We start from the raw sequence: 23028 nt of genomic DNA, 5'->3' as shown, positions 1-23028 counted from the left end.
AAAGCATTGCTTGGAGCTGGCAATAATAAAATATGTGGACAAACAGAAGCAACATCTTGTCCCTCACTACATAAGTAAACCTAAAGATGACATACGACACAAACTTTTGACCTAGGATTGTCGTGGATCACATTCTGATACCATGGGGGGGGCTTGATTTAAAAAAGTTTGGAAATCCTTGATATTAGCCAATATGGCCTTTGGTGTAGGCCCCTGATCAATGTCAAAGTGGAGTTGTCCAATCAGATTCTGGGTATAATTTTCTACACTGTACTAGACAAATATTACATATGACTGGATTGGCTGCTATGGACCCTGCCTCTATTTTACTTCTGGGATTATGAAAGTCACCCTTTGGTATCCCCTTTATATTGTTTTGATTGTTGCTTGTCAGTGAGCGTAGTGGGTTAACTCTGATCCCTGATAAAGTTTATTCAAAATTAATTTAAAATCTTACTGTACACAGACTCAAATGATTCAGTTATGGGACCTCTGGGGACTTCTGGGTGCACCAGGTTCCATTTTAGGTATAACGCAGGTGGAGTGATGAATATTTATGTAATCAAGAACGGTTTATTTTTATTTGCAATTAATTTTAAGGGAGAAAAAAAGTTTTCAATAGATATCTACTTTTTTTCAGACTATTTCTCCATTGATCTAAAATTGAAAAAATAAATATTCTGAATAAATCCAGTCTGAATCTTGGGTGTTACAGTAAAATGTAATGGAAAATGGAGCAAATACCTTTTGTTGCCATTCTACAGGCCAGCGATTTAATTGGTCACGTTACTGTGACATCACTAGTCATGTCAAAGTCCACCAATTGAACTATGGGCCTTATTCTGGTTCATTAGCTCGGATGCGAATTCACAAGGGGGACCGATGTTTTGCGTATGCACCTGCATTTCTGCGCATGTGAGCGTGCAAACTTGGCGCTTAATGTGTTTGCTCCCTGCCTGGTGAGTGGGGGGGGGGGGGGGGGTACATATGCGCGTGCCTTTCCCATCGAAAGATGGGGGAGGTTTTCCCACTGGCATGCGAATGGTTGTTTATGTAAAACATCCATGGGGGCGGGTGTACCACCATTGGCCGAGCGGGTTCTGGATGACTCGCAAGGGTGCGAATTTGCGCCCAGGCGAGTCCACCAGAATAAGGCCCTATGTATGTCTGCAGAGTATGAGGCCCGTGTATCAAATCGATTCGTCCCGTAAAACATTGGTAAATTTGAAAACTAAATATTTGGCCACTGTGTCATCTCCCCGCGGAGTCATGCCTCAATGATTCTTGCATCACCTAGGTGTATGGCTTTCAAATGCGGTCCTGAAGCTACCCCAACAGTCCAGGTTTTAGGAATAACCCTCCATGTCAAAGACTTCCCCAGAACAGTGCAAGGCCACCCCGCATGCCTGATCCCGCCCCGCGATTCAATGATAACTGATCGCATGACTCCGATAGCCCGCTGTCTGCAAAGCCAGGTGTAGGGCAGCCATCTACGTTCGCCCCCCCCCAAACAGTCTGAACAAGCCTGTGTCGCCCGGACCATACCCCTGCAATGATAAGTGGAATTCTCCCGCATTAGACCGCTGCCTGCTGAAACTGACCGCAGTTTTTGAGCTCGTGCAGATTGGCGAAACCCGCTGAATAACAAACTAAGCCGAATGTTTTGTGAACAACAGCTAACTACCGTTTATACCCGAGACTTCAGGACCAATGTGGCACACAAACGTAGGGGTAGTGTCGTCACAGACATACAAATGATTTCCTCTACAGGTTGAACACCGATTTATCGGCACGTCTGTTCCGGCACAGAGCCTGGTTACCGATTTTGCCAGACTATCGGTGGTATCAACTACATGCTGGGAACCCACCCACCCCCGAGCAGCACGACTCCCCCCCCCCCCCCCTCCCCGCAGCTTGTCTCCAGCTCGCAGGGCGTCCAAGTACCCGCAGTTTGACCCTACCCGCAACGCCAATGGCGGTTCTGTTGCCATGGCGTGCCATAATAATCCACAAGCAGCAGCGAAAGAAGCAATCGCCGCAGAGCTTGCGTTTGTTGCCTGCGCATCTCTGCTGGTTAATACATAGGCCTATACAGCCGCTTACATTTCAAGGGTCGTGAACTAGTGCTTGACTGGGCGCATAATATAACGTAATTACCTGTAAGAGATAGTCGCGTGAGGCCTGCTAATGTCATGTTTAATGCTGGCGATAGAAGCTGCGCTTGTAGCTTTGTATATATTACCGTTCTGCAATAAATCAACAGAATATTAATCAGACGCGCGGGTTCCTCGCTATAATAAGTGATACATTGCCTCTGCAGCGGGCCATCTGTCGGCATCATTATGGTAAATTATGTTATTTAACATTTGAAGCAGAAAGCCACTTAGTGTGCAGCATATTTCCCGTTCTCTGCATCCATTACCTGCTCTGTGCTTCAGGAGGAGGCCAAGGCAAGCAGTGATAAGCCGGCCATGGGGGCCAGGGCTGGGGTGGGGGGGGGGGCTTTCTGCCGTTACAGCTTTTACAGAGGAAGCACTATACGTGCCTACTATATAAGATAAAAGGAGGCGGGCAGGACAGGGCTAAACGCACCTTTAGTCCCCGCACCTACAGTGTTCATGTGGTTTATACAGATCATCTGCGACTTGCTGATTGTAAGGGGTCGTTTTAAGATTTGAGCTCTATTGAAGATGGGATGTTGCCCATAAATTCTATTTATTATCTTCTAGAAGGTGCTAAGTAAATGGTTGCTGTGGACAACATCCCATCTTTGTACATTGACCCCTAAGTGTCTCATATACCGTAGTAATTATCTGCCAATGATGTAAAGTCCCAGATGGTTGTTTTTGTACTTACGATGAAATAACTATATCATTGTGTTACCCTCCGAGGACTTTTCCTGAATGTGGTGCTTTTCTGTGTTTTTAAAGTGGACACTGTCCACCCAATTCTGACAGTGATGTACTCAGTGTCGTACAATGCATAGGTGGCCTGTGTGATGAATCTACAGACTGAGGCTACTACTGCACACCTATTACACACTCATCACACACAGACTGAGGCTACCACTGCACATCTATTACACACTCATTACACACAGACTGAGGCTACCACTGCACATCTATTACACACTCATCACACACAGACTGAGGCTACTACTGCACATCTCTTACACACTCATCACTCACAGACTGAGGCTACTACTGTACATCTATTACACACTCATCACACACAGACTGAGGCTACCACTGCACATCTATTACACACTCATTACACACAGACTGAGGCTACTACTGCACATCTCTTACACACTCATCACTCACAGACTGAGGCTACTACTGCACACCTATTACACACTCATCACACACAGACTGAGGCTACCACTGCACATCTATTACACACTCATTACACACAGACTGAGGCTACCACTGCACATCTATTACACACTCATCACACACAGACTGAGGCTACTACTGCACATCTCTTACACACTCATCACTCACAGACTGAGCCTACTACTGTACATCTATTACACACTCATCACACACAGACTGAGGCTACTACTGCACATCTATTACACACTCCTCACACACACAGACCAAGGCTACTACTGCACATTACACGCATATCACACAGACTGAGGCTACTACTGTACATCTATTACACACTCATCACACATAGACTGAGGCTACTACTGCACATCTATTACAAGCTCATCACACACACAGACTGAGGCTACCACTGCACATCTATTACACGCTTATCACACACGCAGGCCGAGGCTACTACTGCACATCTATTACACACTCATCACACACAGACTGAGGCTACCACTGCACATCTATTACACACTCATCACACACAGACCGAGGCTACTACTGCACATCTATTACACGCTCATCACACACAGACCGAGGCTACTACTGTACATCTATTACACACTCATCACACACAGACTGAGGTTACCACTGCACATCTATTACACACTTATTACACACAGAATGAGCCTACTACTGCACATCTATTACACACTCATCACACACAGACTGAGGCTACCACTGCACATCTATTATACACTCATCACACACAGACTGAGGCTACTACTGCACATCTATTACACACTCCTCACACACACAGACCAAGGCTACTACTGTACATTACACGCATATCACACAGGCAGAGACTACCACTGCACATCTATTACACACTCATCACACATAGACTGAGGCTACTACTGCACATCTATTACAAGATCATCACACACACAGACTGAGGCTACCACTGCACATCTATTACACACTTATCACACACGCAGGCCGAGGCTACTACTGTACATCTATTACACACTCATCGCACACAGACTGAGGCTACCAGTGCACATCTTTTACACACTTATTACACACAGAATGAGCCTACTACTGCACATCTATTACACACTCATCACACACAGACTGAGGCTACCACTGCACATCTATTACACACTCATCACACACAGACCGAGGCTACTACTGCACATCTATTACACGCTCATCACACACAGACCAAGGCTACTACTGTACATCTATTACACACTCATCACACACAGACTGAGGTTACCACTGCACATCTATTACACACTTATTACACACAGAATGAGCCTACTACTGCACATCTATTACACACTCATCACACACAGACTGAGGCTACCACTGCACATCTATTACACACTCATCACACACAGACCGAGGCTACTACTGCACATCTATTACACGCTCATCACACACAGACCAAGGCTACTACTGTACATCTATTACAGGCTCTTCACACACAGACCGAGGCTACTACTGCACATCTATTACACGCTCATCGCACACACAGACCAAGGCTACTACTGCACATATATTACACACACAGACCGAGGCTACCACTGCACATCTATTACACACTCATCACTCACAAACTGAGGCTACTACTGCACATCTCTTCACACACAGACCGAGGCTACTACTGCACAGCTCTTACACACTCATCACACACAGACCGAGGTTACCACTGCACATCTATTACACACTCATCACTCAAACTGAGGCTACTACTGCACATATCTTACACACTCATCACACACAGACCGAGGCTACTACTGCACATCTATTACACACTCATTACACACAGACTGAGGCTACTACTGTACATCTATTACACACTCATCACACACACAGACCGAGGCTACTACTGCACATCTATTACACACTCATTACACACAGACTGAGGCTACTACTGCACATCTCTTACACACTCATCACACACAGACTGAGGCTACTACTGCACATCTCTTACACACTCATCACACACAGACCGAGGCTACTACTGTACATCTATTACACTCATCACACACAGACCGAGGCTACTACTGCACATCTATTACACGCTCATCACACACACAGATCTAGGCTACTACTGTACATCTATTACACACACAGACCAAGGCTACTACTGTACATCTATTACACACTCATCACACTCAGACTGAGGCTACTACTGTACATCTATTACACACTCATCACACACAGACCGAGGCTACTATTGCACATCTATTACACAATCATCACACACAGACCGAGACTACTACTACACATCTATTACACACTCACCACACACAGACCGAGGCTACTACTGCACATCTATTACACGCTTATCACACACGCAGGCTGAGGCTACTACTGCACATCTATTACACAACCATCACTCACAGACCGAGGCTACTACTGTACATCTATTACAAACTCATCACACACAGACTGAGGCTACTACTGCACATCTATTACACACTCATCACACACAGACCGAGGCTACTACTGTACATCTATTACACACTCATCACACACAGACCGAGACTACTACTGTACATTTATTACACACTCATCACACACAGATGTACAGTAGTAGCCTCGGTCTGTGTGTGATGAGTGTGTAATAAATGTACAGTAGTAGTCTCGGTCTGTGTGTGATGAGTGTGTAATAGATGTACAGTAGTAGCCTCGGTCTGTGTGTGATGAGTGTGTAATAGATGTACAGTAGTAGCCTCGGTCTATTACACACTCATCACACACAGACCGAGACTACTACTGTACATTTATTACACACACAGGCTTAGGCTACTACTGCACATCTATTACACATTCATCACACACAGACTGAGGCTACTACTGTACATCTATTACACACTCATCACACACAGACCGAGGCTACTACTGCACATCTATCACACTCGCAGGCTGAGGCTACTACTGCACATCTATTACACAACCATCACTCACAGACCGAGGCTACTACTGTACATCTATTACAAACTCATCACACACAGACTGAGGCTACTACTGCACATCTATTACACACACAGGCTTAGGCTACTACTGCACATCTATTACACACTCATGACACACAGACTAAGGCTACTAGTGTACATCTATTATACACTCATCACACACAGACCGAGGCTACTACTGTATATCTATTACACACTCATCACACACAGACCAAGACTACTACTGTACATCTATTACACACACAGGCTTAGGCTACTACTGTACATCTATTACACACTCATCACACACAGACTGAGGCTACTACTGTACATCTATTACACACTCATCACACACAGACCGAGGCTACTACTGCACATCTATTACACACACAGGCTTAGGCTACTACTGTACATCTATTACACAATCATCACACATGATGTTCATGTGAAATTATTGCTGGTGTCGGCCTTCTCTCAATGTCATCCTAGTGTATGTTAACTATTCTTAGGTGTTGACCATTAGTGGTTGATCTAGTGACTGTTGACCGGATGCCATTAAACCAAGGGCAGAATACAACTGGGGCTACTAAGCCTGGTCACCCACCTGCCCGGCCCCAATTTAGAGCGACCTGAGGTGCACAAAGGATAAGCCACAATGGGGAGATGGAAAGGGTTTGAGGTTTGGAGGGCAATGCTTGCCCCATGCCGAAAGCGGTGATGCCTACTGTAGCTTCCACCCCAATGGTGGAGGGACATGAGTACACACCCAGGAAATGCTACTTGTACTTGTAATCTGACAACTGATTGTCAGCCATAGGTTTTCTGTCTTTCATCTACACCAGTGGTTCCCAATCTCGGTCCTTAAGGAGCCCAAACAGGTCACATTTTCCCAGGTCACCCAGCAGGAGCACTGTGCATCACCTACTGTAATATTTTACAGATCCGCAGGTGACCTGGAAAACATGACCTGTTTGGAGTCCCAAGGACGGCGTTTAAGAAACAAATCTCCCCACTATGATCCATTAGAGACCAGGACGTGTCATTCTGTTGTAGTCCACAGATGGTCCATGTACAAATTGTAACCCGTTCTTGTGCCACGCGTGTGTAACACAAATCCGCTTCTTTACAGGTCAACAATGAGAACGTGGTGAAAGTGGGGCACAGGCAAGTGGTTAACATGATCAGGCATGGGGGCAACCATCTCGTCCTCAAGGTTGTGACGGTCACCAGGAGTCTGGACCCAGATGATACGGCCAGGAAGAAAGGTACAGTCCGGTCTCTTCTCTTCGTACATTTATTCATATGAAAATATTATTTATAATATGCCTTTACCAATTAATAAAGTGTTTTCTTTTTCCCCCGGTATCTGTCTCTCCATTATTAGAACAATTCTCAATTATAATATGCAAATCCTCCTCTCTCCACTAATCAGTTTTCCTTGATTATGAGAACATTGTGTTAGCTTTAGGAAAACCTGGGATCAGGACTTGTCCGCTTTTAATTCAGATTCCTTTGCTTATTTATTTTTTTAAGCCTAGTTCAGACAATGAAAATAAGTGCTTGATTTATGGCAACATAGTACAGTGTTTCGTGTTTATTGTTATACCAGATGGCGTATGGTAACGGGTCAATTCCGGAACCTGGCGCATATGAGAATTGCAGCCAAACCTCTCCAGTTCTCCCTAGATTGTGATGCTGCCAGTTACCAAAGGCTGCAGGAGAGGGACCATAAGATCCCTTTCCTAGGAGAATGCCTCTATAGGCATAAAACATCTATTTGACGTTTAGTACATAAGGATCAGACGATTAGTACATAGAAGCGATACATAACATACTGTACAGAAGCTGCTGTCTCTACACAATGTAAAGAAATCAAAAGGATGATAAATAGGCCCTAAGTATCTCATGAGGTAGGTGGCTGGAGATTTCTGTGACTAGGTATTCAATTAGACATGGTAACTTACCACTGCTGATTTTCTTATCCAATTAGCCACCCGATGCCGGAACTTATGGCTGATTTTATTTCACCTGCCAATAAATCCGCGATAACTATGCTTTTTTCCCGATCGCAGAGGCAAAAATCTAAAACTATTACTAATGGGAAAAACAGGGGTTAATTGAATAGCCCTACCCAAAAAAAATCAGTGTTGCAAACAATGTAGCGGAAATCCTAATTGAATACTCGCCTAACTTTGTATAGTGTGTATTTTGGCTGGATGCGGTATCCAGCTCTTTAATACCTGGCTGTGCGGTTTCACGTTTTATTTTTGGTAGTTTGTCTCCTTCACACACAGTAGGGGCAGCCATATTGTGGGCTGAGGTAAAATCCATAAGTATGCAGCCTGTAGACTTATTAGGATCTGGTGACATCACCTGGACACAAAATGGCTGCTTCTGATGCATCCAGGCAACAAGTGCGCTTTAATGAAACTGTGATTCTTGCTGCATGTCCCCCCCCCCCCCCCCACTACATCTGTATTATTTTGTTTTGTTTTTCAAGTTCGTTCCCAAAGCTATTTTCTGTACAATTCACTATGGTAACGAGCAGAGACGCGCAGTTTGTTTTCCGTGCCAGAAAGCAATAAGGCAACTAATCCAGTGGGAGCGATAGAGATATGACACAGCTAATATGCCCAGTGTCCACCAGGGAAATCACTTCATGACCACAACATGCGTAATGGCATTTTATCCAATGCACAAGCAGCTGGACAATACCACAGAGAGGCCGCTGATCAGCTCCTGCAGCCCTCGATCCCACCTTGTATTCCCATTTCAGCTCTGACTGACAGAACTTGTTATTATCGAGACATGAGCGTCTGTACGGACCTTTTACAATGGATATGTCTCATGCTGCCTGTGTCCGGGCACTGCTGCGATACCTCCTGTACCGCTCGCAGCCGCTTTTCCCATAGGTTACTATGGAGGATGCAATGCTGCCCGATGTATCAACAATCATCCCCTCAGGCTTATCCGTACCTCCCCAACATTGTGGAATGTAAGATTCGGAACAGTGAACACAAGAAGGAGTAATGAGATCATTACACGGTTCGGTCATATCCCATGGGGAACAAGGCCACGTCCACTGGAAGAGTTGGGCCATCCGTAAAGCTGGGTACACACTATACAATATATCGGTCAATGTAATCCGTTCTCGTATAGCGTGTACTCTCAGGCCCACCCAATTGACTAGAATTGGGTGGCTGCGTCGTCCCATTGGTTGTGCTGCTCGTCCAATGGGACAATTCCACGGCTGGCGGAATGTGCCATGTGATGTATAGCCGCGTCACTAAGCCGCACCATCAGAAGCTGTAGGGCTAATCTACAGACCCACGTCCTCAAAGTAGGGACATCAGGATAGTCCACTGAAGTCGGCACAGTGTAAAGAGAGCGAAGCACTAGCATAACCCAGCGTTTATAAAGTGACAATAACAGAACCAACTTATATTAGGGCCACAGTGGTAGTATTCTAAATTTGGCCCTGTAAATGGCCTGCCAATTCATTAAAAGCCATAGAGCTGATGTAACTCATAGCAACTAGTCTGATTCTGTCTATCATTTTCTAAAGCCCCGTACAAACTAAGTGGTAAAATGAGCAATATCGCTCATTAACGCCCCACTCCGTCATCTGTGCAGCTACAGACTAGGGAGCGGATAGTTAACGATCGATAATGCAGCATGTGCTTTGTGATTGGTGAGACAATGAAACACTTGGGTTAAAAGGGGTGTGGCTTGTAGATGGGGTGGGGCTAAATGTGCCAGTTGTGTCTCAAATAGGTCAATTTGTTCACCAGAATATTAGGGACAATTTGCTTCAACCACCATTAAACGTATTTTTCTGTCTTGTTGTTGGTGAATGGGCCTCATGTCATTGACCTATATGCATGTCCTTCTTTCTAACGCAAAGCCCCTCCACCACCGAAGCGGGCTCCCACCACTGCACTGTCCTTGCGGTCCAAATCTATGACCTCTGAACTGGAAGAATTTGGTAAGGGTGTCACTGTATTGGCATGCCCAGTGCCCGGGGAGATGGGAGGGGTGGGAGGCTTGGATTGCCGTTATGAGTACCAGCATTGTAGCGGCTGGCCTGGGAATGATGCACGACTATGCATGAGTCTGGTACTCTGTGTGTGCCTTGTGTTTGTGATGTGCCTTGTGTTTGTGATGTGCCTTTGCTGCCTGCGGGGGAACCTGCTTTGTGCTGTGTTTTATCCATTCTACACTTTCCCAGTCTACTTGGTGGTCTAACTTTTCTCTCATCTTAAACTCCTGGGCCCTCTCAGCAGTGGACAAAGGTAAGAACTCGGGACTCGCTGGCGAAGGACAATACTACGTCCAGAACTGTGGCCAAACTGTACAGTGCCAACATTCATTACCCCTGTGCCCAGGGCTCATACAGATTATAGTCACATCGTGCTTGGGTTTATGTATTTCAGTCCAACTTATTGCCAGATTTTGGGTGAGATGTATGAAGCCTTAAAAAAGTGTCAAACCACCAACCAATCAGCTCCTAACTGTCATTTCCCCCCCAAATCAAGCCTGTGGCTTAAAAGATATGAGCTGAATGGCTAGTAGTTTATCACTTTACAACCTTAGTACATCTGGCCCGTTATCTTAATTCTCTCCAATGGAATGGTATAGATTATTCATGAGAACGTGATTGATTGCACTTTTGATATCCGTAATATCACAGGCTCTTGGGGGTAAATTTACTAAGATGGAATATTGCCCGTAACAACCAAACAGATTAAGGGCCAGATGCACTAAGCGTCAAAAGTGATAAAATGTAAACAGCCAGCCAATCAGCTCCTACCTGCCATGTCACAGACTGTGTTTGGAAAATGTCAGGCCGAAGCTGATTGGCTGGCTGTTTATCACTCTCCATTTTATCACGTTTGAAGCTCATCATGATTACTGGCTCCGCCCCCACCGCTGTGTCAATCTTGTAACTGTCAACCGGACTATTATTATGTAGCACCACTGCCCCTTGTTACATATATACGTTAGATTTTGTTCGTCAGCTGCTGCAGTTCTGTGCCATTACAGTTTGTAGATGCCTGGAATCTCATGCGTTCGACTGATCAGAGGCAATACAATGGGGCTATGCTTACAATGATTGGAGGGTTTTTTGCAATCAAACGTTGATATATTACTGTAAAACTATCAACTTTTCTAAACAGAATAATTACTTTCAGGAAGATTGGGGGTTAAAATTACCTGTCACGTAGAGGGGGGTGTACAGTTGGGTGGAACCCATACCGTTCACGCATTGTGCTGTGGCCGGTGGCTGATGGGTAGAGGAAGAGGTTATAGACTGACCCCTCCACAGTCCCTTTAATGCACCTCTATTCATTCCTTACCGGATTACCGCCCCTCTACGCAGTTATGTCATTACTATACTACAACATCCAGCAAAGCTGGTCTGGGGTCATACATCACCGATAAGAGGTGCACGCATTTGGGTTCGGACCAATGGGAAAGAGATCCAGCACTTTTTTCTGCTGGCAAGATTTACCACTTTCTTTAGGGTTACAAGGAATTAAGCATGTGTTCCTGGGGTCAACCTGTAGGGGATCCGGCTGGTGGGGGTGTGCGTTCCCGGGGGCGTTAAAGCTGCTCGCTAGGCTCCGAGTGTACGGTAGCATGCAGGTCTGAATCAGGCACTTAGTAATTTTTTTACAATTCCAATTAAAGTCATCTGTTTTGTAAGAGATCAAAGCGGTTCTTTGTAATAGAAATGTTTCGTTATTTTGTGAATTTATGTGAATCCGGTGATCTCTTTGTACGTCTTGATCGACCACTAGTGAATCTGTGTCAGCATTTTCCTACGTCATGTTTCTTGGCTTCAATTTATATATGATCTTTCTTTCTGCTTCCAAGCTTCGTCCCGGAAAAAGAAGGGTAAGCGAGAATGTTCCGTCTGTCCATCCCACCGATAACACTGTGGCCCCTAGAGGTAGCCGGGTTGGCTGCTTGAGTAACATGTTGGATCTTCGTTATAATCTCATTTCTTCTGTATCTTGTCCTCTCTTCGACTTTTGATCATTTACTTTCATCTTTTTCCCCAATAAAGTGCCATCCTATTAGCTGAAAACCTGGGAGATCCAATTCAATCCATACCATACTACCTCATAGGTCTCAAATAAGGTGAAACAGTCATTGTAACCTATCTGAACTTGTCTTGTTAATTTAGGTTCATCAGGAGTTAAAGTATTTAGGTGGAAAAGAGACACTAAGCATTAAGAGGACATCTATGACTGATACATGTCCTAATATACAGGCTAAGAACATTATTCCAATAGAGAAAGGTGGGCAAGGCTGACTCGTGGGTACCCCTGCACTCTGGCCGACACCTTTTCACCCCCTCACCCTGCTGGACACTGCCACTTGTGGTGTAGGAAGCTTGGGCCTGTCTGACTGAGCTGATGATATTTTATATAGATGTTCTCGGGGTCATTAAACAAAAGTAACTTCATCATACTGTATCTACTGCTGGTTCCCTCCGCGCAGAGTTACGGTACCCGCCACCGCCACAATAAAGCCATTGTCACATAAATCTAATCCACCGATACGTCACTTTAATGGATAGCCTTGCGGGAGATTACATTACTTCCCTTGGAAAGGAGAATACAAATCTCTTACAGGAGGGATTTTACCGCTTTCTTGGTCAGATTGATCGATTCCAGTGTCTTAGGGATAAGTTAGTATTATTATACTCTAGGGAATCACACGATTACTCTGCAGATAGATGTGTAGCAGAGGTTTGTCCTCATCCCCGCTCAGGTGTCTACAGATGTATGGCAGAAAAGTCAGGGGACTGTGTACGAGTGTTACTGGGGAATGTCAGGGGACTGTGTACGAGTGTTACTGGGGAATGTCAGGGGACTGTGTACGAGTGTTACTGGGGAATGTCAGGGGACTGTGTACGAGTGTTACTGGGGAATGTCAGGGGACTGTGTACGAGTGTTACCGGGGAATGTCAGGGGACTGTGTACGAGTGTTACTGGGGAATGTCAGGGGACTGGGTACAAGTGTTACTGGGGAATGTCAGGGGACTGTGTACGAGTGTTACTGGGGAATGTCAGGGGATTGTGTACGAGTGTTACGGGGGAAAGTCAGGGGACTGTGTACGAGTGTTACTGAGGAATGTCAGGGGACTGTGTACGAGTGTTACTGGGGAATGTCAGGGGACTGTGTACGAGTGTTACTGGGGAATGTCAGGGGACTGTGTACGAGTGTTACTGGGGAATGTCAGGGGACTGTGTACGAGTGTTACTGGGGAATGTCAGGGGATTGTGTACGAGTGTTACTGGGGAATGTCAGGGGACTGTGTACGAGTGTTACTGGGGAATGTCAGGGGACTGTGTACGAGTGTTACTGGGGAAAGTCAGGGGGTTGTGTACGAGTGTTACTGGGGAAAGTCAGGGGATTGTGTACGAGTGTTACTGGGGAAAGTCAGGGGAGTGTGTACGAGTGTTACCGGGGAATGTCAGGGGACTGTGTACGAGTGTTACTGGGGAATGTCAGGGGACTGTGTACGAGTGTTACTGGGGAATGTCAGGGGATTGTGTACGAGTGTTACTGAGGAATGTCAGGGGACTGTGTACGAGTGTTACCGGGGAATGTCAGGGGAGTGTGTACGAGTGTTACTGGGGAATGTCAGGGGACTGTGTACGAGTGTTACTGGGGAATGTCAGGGGACTGTGTACGAGTGTTACTGGGGAAAGTCAGGGGGTTGTGTACGAGTGTTACTGGGGAAAGTCAGGGGATTGTGTACGAGTGTTACTGGGGAAAGTCAGGGGAGTGTGTACGAGTGTTACTGGGGAATGTCAGGGGAGTGTGTACGAGTGTTACTGGGGAATGTCAGGGGACTGTGTACGAGTGTTACTGGGGAATGTCAGGGGACTGTGTACGAGTGTTACCGGGGAATGTCAGGGGACTGTGTACGAGTGTTACCGGGGAATGTCAGGGGACTGTGTACGAGTGTTACCGGGGAATGTCAGGGGACTGTGTACGAGTGTTACTGGGGAATGTCAGGGGACTGTGTACAAGTGTTACTGGGGAATGTCAGGGGACTGTGTACGAGTGTTACTGGGGAATGTCAGGGGATTGTGTACGAGTGTTACGGGGGAAAGTCAGGGGACTGTGTACGAGTGTTACTGGGAAATGTCAGGGGACTGTGTACGAGTGTTACTGAGGAATGTCAGGGGACTGTGTACGAGTGTTACTGGGGAATGTCAGGGGACTGTGTACGAGTGTTACCGGGGAATGTCAGGGGAGTGTGTACGAGTGTTACTGGGGAATGTCAGGGGACTGTGTACGAGTGTTACTGGGGAATGTCAGGGGACTGTGTACGAGTGTTACTGGGGAAAGTCAGGGGGTTGTTTTCGAGTGTTACTGGGGAAAGTCAGGGGATTGTGTACGAGTGTTACTGGGGAAAGTCAGGGGAGTGTGTACGAGTGTTACTGGGGAATGTCAGGGGAGTGTGTACGAGTGTTACTGGGGAATGTCAGGGGACTGTGTACGAGTGTTACTGGGGAATGTCAGGGGAGTGTGTACGAGTGTTACTGGGGAAAGTCAGGGGATTGTGTACGAGTGTTACTGGGTCAGGGGACTGTGTACGAGTGTTACTGGGGAATGTCAGGGGACTGTGTACGAGTGTTACTGGGGAATGGCAGGGGAGTGTGTACGAGTGTTACTGGGGAAAGTTAGGGGATTGTGTACGAGTGTTACTGGGTCAGGGGACTGTGTACGAGTGTTACTGGGGAATGTCAGGGGACTGTGTACGAGTGTTACTGGGGAATGGCAGGGGAGTGTGTACGAGTGTTACTGGGGAAAGTCAGGGGATTGTGTACGAGTGTTACTGGGGAATGTCAGGGGACTGTGTACGAGTGCTACTAGGGAATGTCAGGGGACTGTGTACGAGTGTTACTGGGGAATGTCAGGGGACTGTGTACGAGTGTTACTGGGTCAGGGGATTGTGTACGAGTGTTACTGGGGAATGTCAGGGGATTGTGTACGAGTGTTACTGGGGAATGTCAGGGGATTGTGTACGAGTGTTACTGGGGAATGTCAGGGGACTGTGTACGAGTGTTACTGGGGAATGTCGGGATTGTGTACGAGTGTTACTGGGGAAAGTCAGGGGACTGTGTACGAGTGTTACTGGGGAATGTCAGGAGACTGTGTACGAGTGTTACTGGGGAATGTCAGGGGATTGTGTACGAGTGTTACTGGGAAATGTCAGGGGACTGTGTACGAGTGTTACTGGGGAATGTCAGGGGACTGTGTACGAGTGTTACTGGGGAATGTCAGGGGACTGTGTACGAGTGTTACTGGGGAATGTCAGGGGATTGTGTACGAGTGTTACTGGGGAAAGTCAGGGGAGTGTGTACGAGTGTTACTGGGGAATGTCAGGGGACTGTGTACGAGTGTTACTGGGGAATGTCAGGGGACTGTGTACGAGTGTTACTGGGTCAGGGGACTGCGTACGAGTGTTACTGGGGAATGTCAGGGGACTGTGTACGAGTGTTACTGGGGAATGTCAGGGGACTGTGTACGAGTGTTACTGGGGAATGTCAGGGGACTGTGTACGAGTGTTACCGGGGAATGTCAGGGGATGAGTGTTACTGGGTCAGGGGACTGTGTACGAGTGTTACTGGGGAATGTCAGGGGATTGTGTACGAGTGTTACTGGGGAATTTCAGGGGACTGTGTACGAGTGTTACTGGGTCAGGGGATTGTGTACGAGTGTTACTGGGGAATGTCAGGGGACTGTGTACGAGTGTTACTGGGGAATGTCAGGGGATTGTGTACGAGTGTTACTGGGGAAAGTCAGGGGATTGTGTACGAGTGTTACTGGGGAAAGTCAGGGGAGTGTGTACGAGTGTTACTGGGGAATGTCAGGGGACTGTGTACGAGTGTTACTGGGGAATGTCAGGGGACTGTGTACGAGTGTTACTGGGTCAGGGGACTGCGTACGAGTGTTACTGGGGAATGTCAGGGGACTGTGTACGAGTGTTACTGGGGAATGTCAGGGGACTGTGTACGAGTGTTACTGGGTCAGGGGACTGTGTACGAGTGTTACTGGGGAATGTCAGGGGATTGTGTACGAGTGTTACTGGGGAATGTCAGGGGACTGTGTACGAGTGTTACTGGGGAATGTCAGGGGACTGTGTACGAGTGTTACTGGGGAATGTCAGGGGACTGTGTACGAGTGTTACTGGGGAATGTCAGCGGGCAGCGGCAGGCAGCAGCATGTCAGTGCATTGAATGGGTGCTGGTCTCTCTTCCTCTCTCCTGCTTCAGCTTCTTCATTATGCCTGGAGGGGGGCGCCACAAACATTTTGGCAGGGGGGAGCAAAATGTATAGTTACGCCACTGTATATTAGATATAGAAAGATATATCTATATATGTATATATATATTCATTGCAGTAATGTATTTCTGTACTTCACAATAAGCAACCTTGTGTCATTTTTACTTATGCGCCGTTGGTTAGGAATACAAAACTGCTTTCAATGTCAAGTGAACCTGGGTATGTCACATCTTTCTGTATGGAAGGATAGGTGCTAAAATGTGCATGGTTTGGGAAGGATCGGTGTGCCTCTGCTAAGTAGCATTATCGCTTTTGGAGGACAGAGTCATACAGCCATTTTAGCTGGTTGATTTTGAGCTAAACCCGTTTCTTATGAGTGAGGGGTCAGCCTTAAATGAGGCACTGTCCAACTTATAGTGCATTTACCTGCGTCCGGGTTTTTTAGTACAGATGTCTAAAGTGCTGGAGCTTATTGTCAGGTGTAATTTTCCAAATGTCAGTTGTTATAGCTGAATTGCTTTGGGCCAGTCACTACTTAACACACAGCGCATCCAGCGCTATAGTACAATAGTTTTGTCCAGAAGTGTATGATAAATAGAGGTATATTACCCGTCCCAGGCAAGCGGCTATTCAGCCTGAATGGCGCCGCTGCGGGGAAGCTGGAGAAGCACGGTTTTTCTTTTGAAGGGCTGCGCCGCTCAGGGCTCAGGGCAGAGTCTCTGGAATTGAGAAAGCCGCACTGTGAGCGGAGAAACGCGTTTTCCACAGGAGTCCTTGCTAGAAGCTGGCCGCCCGCTACCTCCATTCAACCGCCTGACCCGTGGGTTCATCAATCAGCAGCACACTTGGAACTGTGGCAGAGTCCCCAGGTGTGGCTGCTCCACGAGAGTCTAGCGAGCTACGGCAAACTGCCGCCAGGAGAGACTGAGGCCACGATCCATACACCAAGGCTGGAGAGAAGCACCGGCGCCAAGTGCACCTCCAACTGAAGCCGCGATACCAGCCCTGAGCGGCGCAGCCCTTCAAAAGAAAAACCGCGCTTCTCCAGCTTCCCCGCAGCGGCGCCATTCAGGCTGAATAGCCGCTTGCCTGGGACGGGTAATATACCTCTATTTATCATACACTTCTGGACAAAACTAGTGTACTATAGCGCTGGATGCGCTGTGTGTTAAGTAGTGACTGGCCCAAAGCAATTCAGCTATAACAACTGACATTTGGAAAATTACACCTGACAATAAGCTCCAGCACTTTAGACATCTGTACAATAAAACCCGGACGCGGGTAAATGCACTATAAGTTGGACAGTGCCTCATGCCTCATTTAAGGCTGACCCCTCACTCATGAGAAACGTGTTTAGCTCAAAATCAACCAGCTAAAATTCCATACTTATTTATATACCTACCTAAAGATCTTCAATTATTATTTAATCCCCCATAATTTGATTTAATGTTTTTTTTCACCTTATTATTTATTTTTGCTTGTTTATTTCTTTAATTTTTTAATTTTTTTTTCTGTGTGTGTTTTAATGTGATTATAGTTGTGTAAATTTACATAATATTTAATATGAGATGTGTACCCAATAAATTTTATTGATTTCAAATGTTTAGCGTGTCACTTCAGCGCCCTGTACTATTTTGGTAGATTGCTGGCTGTGTGCTGTCTCTGGTAGCGGAGGAGTAGTGTGCGGTCAGGAATCGGGTCCCTCTGTGTCTGGCTGCTGGCTGTGTACTGTCTCTGGTAGCGGAGGAGTAGTGTGAGGTCAGGAATCGGGCCCCTCTGTGTCTGGCGGCTGGCTGTGTACTGTCTCCGGTAGCGGAGGAGTAGTGTGCGGTCAGGAATCGGGCCCCTCTGTGTCTGGCCGCTGGCTGTGTACTGTCTCAGGTAGCGCAGGAGTAGTGTGCGGTCAGGAATCGGGTCCCTCTGTGTCTGGCCGCTGGCTGTGTACTGTCTCCGGTAGCGGAGAAGTAGTGTGCGGTCAGGAATCAGGTCCCCCTGTGTCTGGTCGCTGGCTGTGTACTGTCTCCGGTAGCGGAGGAATAGTGTGCGGTCAGGAATCGGGTCCCCCTGTGTCTGGCCGCTGGCTGTGTACTGTCTCCGGTAGCGGAGGAGTAGTGTGCGGTCAGGAATCGGGTCCCTCTGTGTCTGGCCACTGGCTGTGTACTGTCTCCGGTAGTGGAGGAGTAGTGTGCGGTCAGGAATCGGGTCCCTCTGTGTCTGGCCGCTGGCTGTGTACTGTCTCCGGTAGCGGAGGAGTAGTGTGCGGTCAGGAATCGGGTCCCTCTGTGTCTGGCCGCTGGCTGTGTGCTGTCTCCGGTAGCGGAGGAGTAGTGTGGGGTCAGGAATCGGGTCCCTCTGTGTCTGGCCGCTGGCTGTATACTGTCTCCGGTAGCGGAGGAGTAGTGTACGGTCAGGAATCGGGTCCCTCTGTGTCTGGCCGCTGGCTGTGTACTGTCTCCGGTAGCGGAGGAGTAGTGTGCGGTCAGGAATCAGGTCCCTCTGTGTCTGGCCGCTGGCTGTGTGCTGTCTCCGGTAGCGGAGGAGTAGTGTGCGGTCAGGAATCGGGTCCCTCTGTGTCTGGCCACTGGCTGTGTACTGTCTCCGGTAGTGGAGGAGTAGTGTGCGGTCAGGAATCGGGTCCCTCTGTGTCTGGCCGCTGGCTGTGTACTGTCTCTGGTAGCGGAGGAGTAGTGTGCGGTCAGGAATCGGGTCCCTCTGTGTCTGGCCGCTGGCTTTGTACTGTCTCTGGTAGCGGAGGAGTAGTGTGTGGTCAGGAATCGGGTCCCTCTGTGTCTGGCCGCTGGCTGTGTACTGTCTCCAGTAGTGGAGGAGTAGTGTGTGGTCAGGAATCGGGTCCCTCTGTGTCTGGGGTTCCCGCTAACACCTGTAGGATTAATGCAGCTGCTTCCTCCACCCATGTCAGAGCGGGGCAGGTGACCGCTGATGACTGAGGGCAGAGTGGGTAGTAGCACCTAGTGGATTGCTGGTTGGGCAAAAGCACGAGGAGTCGCTGATTACGCTGCAGATGAAACTGGAATTTACGCAACTTGATTTATCTCCACAGCAACTGGGGACTTCTCCCACCATTACCAGTATGATTTTCAAATACCCCCAACCGATCTGCAGCGTACCCCAGGTTGGGAACCACAGCATTAAATTAAATCCATTCCTAGGATAACAGGAAACCACTCACCTATGCTAATTCATGGAGGCCTTTGTAATAGGGTCCTAGTTTTCTGGGGTAATGAGATTCTAGATCTTAGATTTTTTTTTAATTCTTTTTAAAGTGGCAGTCATTTACAACACATGGTTTGCCTTGTAAACGATTGCCGCTTTAAATAAAACATCAAAGATTGGCCAGCATTCCACACAAACTCAGATCCTATTGCCCCTCCCCCCCTCTCCATAAAAACATAGGTTGTAGGTGGCTTCACCCAGTTCCTCCTATTAGGAAATCCCATTGTTTTAGTGTCAACATTCCGTACATGCCGACATCCTGAACACGTAGACATTCAACTAAAAAAATACCGCACCCCTCTTTTCCACCATTTTGCTAAGTAGCTCAGGTCAGATTGGCAGAAATAATACCCCACCTAAAATAAATTGAGGCGTACAGCGTCTCCACAGTCCACAGATACTTTTGTGTTGCGCCCTCAGGTGTTTTGTGCTCATGAATTACCTCTGGTACAGGCTTCCAAGCTAAAATGTCTACACACACTTCTACCATAACAAGAGACGCAATATTACCAGAACCACTAGCCAGACTGTATAATGTTTCAGTAGCTCCTAGCCAGGAAGTAAGACTTAGGTCAGATCGCAGCTCCGTACAGGAAGAGCCGGACATGTCCCTCCCCCCACACCCTTATCAGGGGTCAAAAAAATGGCGAAATATTCTAAAAAAAATAAATCAGTTTTTGGATTTCGCGATCTCCAGATACTGGATACTCTACCTGTATATTATTTGCGTGCTTGGCTTTTTTTTAAATCACTCACTAGAAGACCGAAACATAAAAGGATCATATTTCAGAGAAAATCAAATTAGACTCAAGGGGTGAAATGTAATAGGATGAGAGATTCAGAAAGTGAGAGATTTGGGAAGAAATCTCCAGGGTTTTTTTTAAAGCGGCAATCATTTACACTGCAAAATCAAGCTGGTTTTGCAGTGTAAATGATTGAACATTGAACTAGATTTTAATGTCAATCAGAAGTAACACATTGAAGCTCTACAGGGTATAAAGGTCAAACTCTGTACAAGTGTTACTTACTAGACCACACAAACCCTCATACTGTACCACTCAGAACTTCCCTTGTGAATACAGACATACCGTATATACTCGAGTATAAGGCGACACGAATATAAGCCGAGGCACCTAATTTTACAACAAAAAAATGGGAAAACGTATTGACCCAAGTGGGACCCTCACTCGAGTATAAGCCGAGGGGGGCTTCTTCAGCATAAAAAATGTTCTGAAAAAGTAGGCTTATACTCGAGTATATATGGTAATTTTTTTTCACCCTAAAGGACAACAGACCACAGAGGACAACAGAATGGGTGCCCATTTATTGGGCTGTGCGCACCTTTCTGCATCATTACCAATACATTATATGCTTCTGTGCTTTTCAGCCTTGTATTTATATAGTAAAAAAATAACAAGTAAAGAAACGATTACCTACTACAAGCATTATGTGATTATACTATGTCATTTCAACAAACCCACCACTAGTGCGTCTACTATTCTCCTTTTCCCATTGTAAGCACTCTCTTCTCTGAGAATCCAGCGCTCTATCACCAAGAGTCAGAAGTAGGTCTTCCAGTGGCCTATATACAATGCGAGGACAGTGAGAGCCCCGAGAGATCCAGTAGATATATGTTAAAACAAACATGGGTACTTGTTTCCTAGCACAGCGCCCAATCTTACTACGTACGCAAACGTTGTCAAATCGCATCGCATGCCATTATCGTATGGCATGCGTTGCGATGAGATACGATTTTACCTGTTATAATGGCATTTAATGTACTTTACCATAAAATGACATATAATGTCATTTATTTACGCACCCCACCCCCAGTATCCACGTCATCCCGAAGAGTGGCAAACAGCGGAACGCGTCCGCCCGACCTTTTCATACCCCCACTATCCATGTCGGCGTGGAGTTGATTTTATATAGTGTGGCGAGCCACCGAGCCCGAAGCACAGCGTGGCCCGCGAGGGTCCGCGTATCATGCTACATGTATTACACGGCCGCTCGCCACGCTTCGGGCTATATAAAATCAACTTCACGCCGACGTGGATAGTGGGGGTAAGAAAAGGTCGGCCGGACGCGTTCCGCCTCTGCTCGCCACGCTTCGAGATGTCGTGGATGGGGGGGGGGGGGGCTAAATAAATGAGATTATATGTCATTTAATTGTATAGTACATTAAATGCCATAATTATATGTCAAATTGGAACCGATATCTGATCGCATCACATGCCATACAATAATGGCATGCGATGCGATTTTTTATCGGATCCGATTTTTTAAATGTATTCACTGACAGAGAGCAGTGAATACATTACATAGGAAAATCGCATTGCATGCCATACAATAATGGCATGCGATTTCACTACCCTGAATAGCCGACTACGCAAATGCTGTAGTGGGCGCCGTGCTAGAAAACAAGTACCCAAAAATGTTACAGGAGAGCTCGCACGACAACACTAACATGATACAATTGTGGGTCTGTACAGGAACGCTCCTCGACTGCATTTTGTGGTCAAATCACAAAGAATCCACCTGTCCTGCAGGAACGGTTTCAAACATTCCTCCGTCACGGAGAACCTTTGTATTTTTGGAAGTAAAATCTTTTCCTATATATTAACCATCCCTAATAAACTGCATAATTGTATTGTGCTGTAGGCAATGTGACCAGCTCTGTGCCCAGAAATGTTCTATGCCAGCGGTTCTCAAACTCAATCCTCAGGACCCCACGCAGTTCACGGCCTCAGGACACTTGCAGGGGTGTCTTGAATTGTTGGTCAAAATCCAATTCAAATTATTTGTTGTCAATGTAATAGGCAAAACCAGTGCTGTTGGCCGTCATTGATAACATATGTGGACAAATAGAAGCAAATCCTGTCCATCACCAGGGCCTTAGGAGATGACCTATAAACACAATTTACCTAATTTGATACGCGTTTCGTAATTTCTCAGTAGGAAATGCTCGGGCCCAGGGGTGCCTTGAAAAAAAATGTTGATGCTCTAGGTTGCCATGATTCAAAAGAGTTTGGGAACCACTGGTCTAGGACCAACAGCAGCCTTCCGATCAGATGGACAGTGCTGAGAGTGTGGAAGATCAGTAAGCCTGCAGTACAATATATAAACCGTCCTTGCTTCTCTTCGGGGAAGGGGGGGGGGGGGGTGGGTAGAGCTTGATGCCAGCAATGTTTGTGCTAAAG

At 46.8% G+C, this 23028-nt stretch overlaps 1 protein-coding gene across 1 annotated transcript in view; it reads left to right on the top strand.

Moving 5' to 3' along the window:
• SHANK2 (SH3 and multiple ankyrin repeat domains 2) overlaps window positions 1-23028 on the top strand; it is a 303970-nt gene that overhangs the window by 264033 nt on the left and 16909 nt on the right. Inside the window, exons 16-19 of the mRNA XM_083163796.1 lie at window positions 7413-7548; window positions 10188-10268; window positions 10564-10575; window positions 12161-12181. Of these exons, the coding sequence (XP_083019922.1) occupies window positions 7413-7548; window positions 10188-10268; window positions 10564-10575; window positions 12161-12181 (250 nt within the window). The remainder of the gene's footprint in view (window positions 1-7412; window positions 7549-10187; window positions 10269-10563; window positions 10576-12160; window positions 12182-23028) is intronic.

This window comes from Crinia signifera, chromosome 11, assembly GCF_055691185.1.
Source record: "Crinia signifera chromosome 11, ASM5569118v1, whole genome shotgun sequence".
Classification (NCBI taxonomy): Eukaryota; Metazoa; Chordata; class Amphibia; order Anura; family Myobatrachidae; genus Crinia; species Crinia signifera.
The sequence above is the reverse complement of the archived record's forward strand: the minus strand, read 5'-3'. Positions and strand labels throughout refer to the sequence as shown.